Source organism: Urtica dioica, chromosome 2, assembly GCF_054948205.1.
Source record: "Urtica dioica subsp. dioica isolate 48M chromosome 2, U.dioica_male_clone48M_v1_H2, whole genome shotgun sequence".
NCBI lineage: Eukaryota > Viridiplantae > Streptophyta > Magnoliopsida > Rosales > Urticaceae > Urtica > Urtica dioica.
The window spans coordinates 30,749,925-30,756,250 of NC_142757.1; the positions used below are offsets into that span (position 1 = coordinate 30,749,925).

Below are 6,326 nucleotides of genomic sequence, written 5' to 3' on the forward strand. Positions count from 1 at the left end.
GTTTTGCGTATCCAAAAGTTTGATTTTCCTAAAATATGCATCTTGATTTTCAAATGTGAGGTGACATTGAACTTGGGTTCTCAAGTTTCCCTTTTAGATATTTGTATATGCCCATGAAACTATTAACAATGAGTAAATAGTCAAATACATTGAAATAATAAATGTGTTATAATATGAGAAATAAATAAATATGAGATATGATGTATATATTTTATTTATTTGTATATCTTGGAGATATTGTATTTATTAATTCTTAGAACAATATCCCATTTTCAATAGAATAGAGTCAAATAAAATCAATTGAGTGAATATTTGAATATATATATATATATATATACACACCCATGACTTTGAGAAACACATTCGACATGGTGCAGTTTCCACACTTGGGAACACAGCCCCTATATCTAATGTAGTAAAATTTTCTCTATCCCGACTTGAAAGAATTCGTCCATTCCACTTCTAAAAAAATAAAAATAATTATTCCGACATCTTGTTGATTTTAGTCTCATTCGCACAAACGGTTTGGAAGAGTTGGTGTTGATCTATTCCATAGAAAACAGAGACTGTCATCCTAATCTCATTAATTAATTGTCCTTATGGTTGTTTTGTTACCCGCATCTCATCTATGATTAATTAGTTTTGAATTCATCTTTTGCGCAATTAAAACACGGAATATTTTTGAGGTATTTTATGTAATGAGCTTAATGAACTCAATAAACGAGTTAAACCACTAACAAAATCCGACCTCAGAAATGACCAAAGTTGATGAGGCATATCGATCAACTTATGTTGCGCTGGACTCTCTCTTTTAGGAAATGGGTCATCAATTATACTCGACCTCACCAAGGGAAAGAGCTCATGGCCCATACAATGGTAAGAAGATGGCGTATTTTAGGTTTACTACCGACATGTAGATGTAATGATGTATTTTCTTAAATGTAATAAGTTCTTTCAAAAGGAAACTTGATGTAAAGCTGAATTAGATCAATGAAATGGAAATATCATTCTTTCAAGTATGTGTTATGATTTACTAGTGTTTATTATGAAACAACTTACAACATGTGAAGAGTCAAATTTAAATTTGCATAACATCTCTTATAATAATTTTTCAGAAGTAATATTGACATTCTTAGGGGGGAAAAAGGAACAATTGATTCCAATAGATGATTGGTAGCACAACTCATGGTGTTTGGTTATGAAATTTAGAGAATTGGGGACTCTTACTAGATTTTTTTTTTAAGATATTAAATATAACCAGTGCACTTTTTAAGACTTGAATCTAACACCATTTAACTCTTAAAGTGAATATGTATGTATACTCTCAAGCTTATCTAAATCCTAAGATGAGATATAACCACTTATGGTTAATCTTCTTCATTTGATGAGCCACTGGTCAATGTTTTTCGATAAGAACTAATGATTAAACAGTTGGTTGAATGACTTAATCACATTGGGGTACGAGTTCTCATAAATATGAAGTTCATAAATAAAATTGTTGAACAACATGCTTTATTCTTTGATAGTATGGATAAATTAACTAAGCGTATGTTGAAAATAACATTTTGGGTTTAGAAACACGTGGTCGTTGATGGAAACCCTTGAACGCAAACTTGGGTTCATCTTCATTATTCATTAGCCACTTTCTTCTTTACATGTTTAATTCAATAAAGCAATGTGTGTGGGGCATTTTTTTATTTTTTTATTTATTATTTTTTTTATTGCTAGCTCTGGTCGGGAGAATGAGATAGGTTAACGTTTTCATTTCTTTTTGGGAAATGGCCGTTTATAATAGTCATTTCAATTATTTGGACAAAAATATAGGGTAGCTTGTTTTTTGACACTTTTAGTAGTGTTTTGAGGAGAGATAATAGTTTGATACCTAGTTTGCCCTTGAATTTGTAATTTTGTTCATTCAAGGCCCCAAACCAAATCTTGCTCAATAAGACTTCTTATACGGTCTTGTTTATTGTGCCATGTACAGCTCTCTCTCCCCTCTCATTTTTCTCTGCGTGTGAAGGACGTTTCGTCTCCCTTTCATCATCCTCCATGAGCTGCGTGTCTATGAAGTGAAGCTCAGCTCTCTATCCACCTCGTCCTCGTCTAAAAGTAATCTTCTTTCGTTCATCATCGTCGTTGTCTTCTCTCCTCTCTTTTTGTTTCTAGGCTTTCGTTCATCCTCGTCGGGTTTTTGAGTTTCTGGATTTCGGATTCATGTTTGTTCAACGTCATCATCGTGCATCTTAAAAGAAAGTTTCTTTTTCGTCGTTCATCTTTGTTTTCGTGCGTTTGTTTGTCTAGGTTTTAGGTCTGTGTCGTTCTGGGTTTGTTGGTGCCATTACCCGCCGTCTCTGTGTTGTTTGTTGCTGGGTTTGTTTGTGTATTGTTCTTCATTGTTTTGGACGTTTGAGTTTTTCACGTTGTTGAATTGTAGACACACATGTCTACAGTCTCTGAAATTTTAGACTGTAGACATATAGTAATTGTAGACATACATGTCTACAGTCTCTGAAATTGTAGACTATGGACATATAGTAATTGTAGACATATAGGTCTACGACTTCAGTAACTGTAGACAAGTAGGTCTACAACTTCCGTTGTTGTAGACGTATTAGTCTACAACAGTTAAAGGTGTAGACCTGTATGTCTACAATTACAATAATTGTAGACAGTATATCTACAATTGGTGTAATTGTAGATATACATTTCTACAAATATTCTCATTGTAGACATTTAATTTTTTCCATACATGATAATAACAAAATCATATATGCGTTTCTCCTATGCAGGAATGTCATAAATATATATATTTCTGAAGCACAATGGTACATGGGTCGGACCCACAGTATACGTCGAGGGAGAAAATTTGGGTATTATGGTGTCGTCTTCGGTGAACTACCCTAGTCTGATGCAGATTTTGTTCGCGGAGCTTGGCCTTTCCCCATCAACTCACATAATCGGTTTGAAGTACTTGATTGACAGTGCATGTAAACCTGTTGAGATTAAAGACAATGGTCAATTGAAAGCTTATTTGTATTTGAGGTAAACGATACCTGACGTCGGAAGATTTCATATGATTTTGGAAATATCTTAAGAGCCGCGGGAAGGGCATGAGGCAGCAAGGGAGAGCCTAGTTTCTCCAAGATTCAGATCAACTCCTAACACAGTTGAGCCAACACAGGGACTTGAGGACATGAATAATGTCTACGAGGCAACGCAAGAACGTAGAGAATCCCCTCCTCCACCACCTAGACAGACTCCTCATACTCCGCCTCCTCCACGTAAAGTGTCCCCTCCTCCGCCTGCTCCACGTAGAGAGTCCCATCCTCCGCCTCCTCCACGTAGGCAGTCCGCTCCTCCTCCTCCTCATCATCAAATAGCGATGAGCAAGTGCTGGATATCAATTCCCCTGTGACACTCAAGCTTCATGGATTGTACGTTAGCAAATTGGTCTTGCAAAAACAATTGAGTTTGTATGCCATTAAAAAACATTGTACGTTTCGGACAAAGTATTCGTCTAAAGAATGTCTCCATGTAGTTTGTCTGGGAGAGCATTGTAAATGGAGTGTTCGAGCAGTTAGAATTCCCAGCACTCCAATTTTTAGGATTAAAATGTAAATATTAGGTTGCCATAATAAAATAATTGTTAGTTTACATGTCTACAAACTTCTCCAACTGTAGACATGCAAGTCTACAGTTTACATAAACTGTAGACTTGCAAGTCTATAATTGATAACAATTGTAGATATTATAAGTACATAGTTACTGCAACTGTAGACATCTATCTCTACAATTGTTGTTAATTGTAGACTTATAAGTCTGCCGTTTATGAGAGTTTTTATTACAATTATACATATAAATCGAAAGTAATTTTGAATTTTCTTATTCAGTTTGAGAGTGAACATATTTGTCCTATAAATGAAAGACAAGGATATCATCCTCAAGCCACATCCAAAGTAGTGGGAGAGGTTGTGAAGCACAAGTGCATAGATCCGACGTTGGGATTGTGTAAACCAAAAGAGATCATTAATTACATGCAAATGGATTACGGAGTTCGTATCTCTTACAAAAAAGCTTGGCGGTCGAGAGGAAAAGCTCTAAAGTCCCTCTACGGCACTGAAGCAGAGTCCTACGCGTTCCTACCTAAGTTGATGTACATGATCGAGACTAAAAATCTAGGTTCTCTCTTCGACCTTGTCACTACGGGGTCCATTAATCAGTTCGTTAGCTTCTTCATGTCACTTAGCCCGTGGAGGAGGGGTTGGAAGTATTGCATGCCTATTATCATTGTCGATGCTACTTTCTTGAAGAACTATTACAAAGGAACTTTGTATACAGCATGTGCCATGGACGAAAATGAACAAATATTTCCACTCGCCTTCTTTCATGGTTCTAATGAATCTAATGAGACTTGGATTTACTTCTTGAGAAAGTTGAAGGACACTATTGGGGATAGGGAGCATACGGTAATTGTATCTGATATGCGCCAAGGAATAGTTAAAGTAGTCAAGGAGGTGTATCCAACCCGTGAACACGATTTTTGCGTACATCATTTGCTTGGTAACTTGAAGACCACATTCAAAGGGAACAAAGCAAGTGAAGTGGAAATTTTACGCCGCAGCAAAGGCGTACACTCAGCCGGAAATTGAGAAGTACATGTGTATGTTGGACTCTGAAAATCCAGAAATACGCCTATACCTGGAGAAGGAGGTTGGGTATCAAAGGTGGGCACGATCTTGTTTTCGTGAAAACAAGTACGATATCATGACGAACAACAATACAGAATCATTGAATGCGTTCAACGTTAAGCCTAGAGAGTTTCCTATTTCGAAGTTGTTCGACTGGTTGCAGGAAAGAAGTCTAGGATGGTATCACGAACGTATAGAGTTGGCAACAAAAACAACAACATTACTGACCAAAGAGGCCCAGAAGAAACTAGAGACAAACTATGCTGCAGCTTGTGGAATGCCGATATGTTGATCTTTTTTTATTTTATTCCGTACTGTGTTCTAACTGTAGACATACGTTATCTACAATTGTGATGATTGTAGACATTTATGTCTACAATTAGTAGTGATTGTAGGCATTGATGTCTACAATTAGTAGTGATTGTAGACATTGATGTCTACAATTTGTATAAACTGTAGACATTGATGTCTACAATAACATTGATGCTACAGTTTGTATACAGTTGAAGGCCTTGAAGTCTACAGTTATAGGTATTTATAAACATCTACGTCTACAGTTTTAGTCATATGTCTACACGTACATGACTTACTCTTATTATTCTTCTATTCTAGGTGAGGCCATCATCATTCCTCGAGTTTGAGGTAGGTGACAGAGGTGGGAACACGTGGGCTGTGAATTTACACGAAAAAACATGCTCGTGCCGGGAATTTCAACTTGACAGTTTCATATGTGCTCATGGTATTGCTGTGTGTGGACATCGTAACCTTTCGGTTGATGGCTATATTTCACCTTACTATAGTGCAGAGTACAGGAGGACAAGTTATGCAAATGTCCACCATCCCTATGGCAATATTCAGACGTGGACTATTCCCCCCGAGGTCGCGAATTTTGTAATTCAACCTTTGACACACAGAGCACGTGCCGTCGGTATACCGAGGAAGAGACGTATACCTTCTCAAGGAGAAGAGCCTATTCGTAGGAAGTTTTCGCGATGTGGAGAAGTTGGTCACAACCAGACTACATCCAGCAGTCCAGTTCTTTTGTCCGAGAGGAATGGATGAATTATCTTTTGAATGTGTACGCCTTTGAATGTGCACTTAATATCTTTTGGAACTTGGAGTGTATTTCCTCTTTTTTGGAGTTTGAATGACTACTTATATGATAGAAGTATGTCTTTTTTACGTCTTGAATGCATTACATGATAGAAGTTGTTCAAATTGTAGACTTCATTGTCTATCAGTAGTGGTGATTGTAGACATCTATGTCTACAATTGTAGTGATTGTAGACATTAAATGTCTACAATCAGTTCAAATTGTAGATATATATGTCTACAATCACTACAACTGTAGACATCACTGTACACATCTGTAGACACAGCCATAACAAAACAAACCATACCAAAACCATACATCCATAACAAAACAAACCATACCAAAATATATAGTAGTGTTTAGGCATTCAAGCTTCAAATTGTCATACAAAGCCATACAAAAATATAAAACATAGTTTTAAAAGTAACTTCATAGTTTGATATTTGAGTTCATGTAAACATAAAAATCCTAGTCCAAAGATGTCGGAAACTCGTCATCAGATCCGTAGCCGGTCGAAAGTTTCACCGCCCCATGACGGTATAAAT

The 6,326-nt window shown here is 36.6% G+C and overlaps 1 protein-coding gene across 1 annotated transcript; it reads left to right on the plus strand.

Annotated features, from left to right (window-relative positions):
* The first annotated feature begins 2,875 nt into the window (after positions 1–2,875).
* LOC149404322 (uncharacterized) lies at positions 2,876–5,750 on the plus strand. The gene is made up of 5 exons (XM_089607486.1): positions 2,876–3,042; positions 3,926–4,466; positions 4,585–4,975; positions 5,148–5,219; positions 5,494–5,750. Exons 1-5 carry the CDS (start codon positions 2,876–2,878, stop codon positions 5,748–5,750), a joined length of 1,428 nt encoding a protein of 475 aa, XP_089463612.1.
* Positions 5,751–6,326: the final 576 nt, after the last annotated feature.

Excerpts from the sequence above, each read along its gene's own strand:
- LOC149404322 (XM_089607486.1), top strand. The coding sequence starts at position 2,876 with ATGGTGTCGTCTTCGGTGAACTACCCTAGTCTGATGCAGATTTTGTTC. Across the intron at positions 4,467-4,584 it reads TTGGGGATAGGGAGCATACG|GGAACAAAGCAAGTGAAGTG; the intron begins GTAATTGTATCT and ends CCACATTCAAAG. Across the intron at positions 5,220-5,493 it reads CTTGAAGTCTACAGTTATAG|AGTACAGGAGGACAAGTTAT; the intron begins GTATTTATAAAC and ends ACTATAGTGCAG.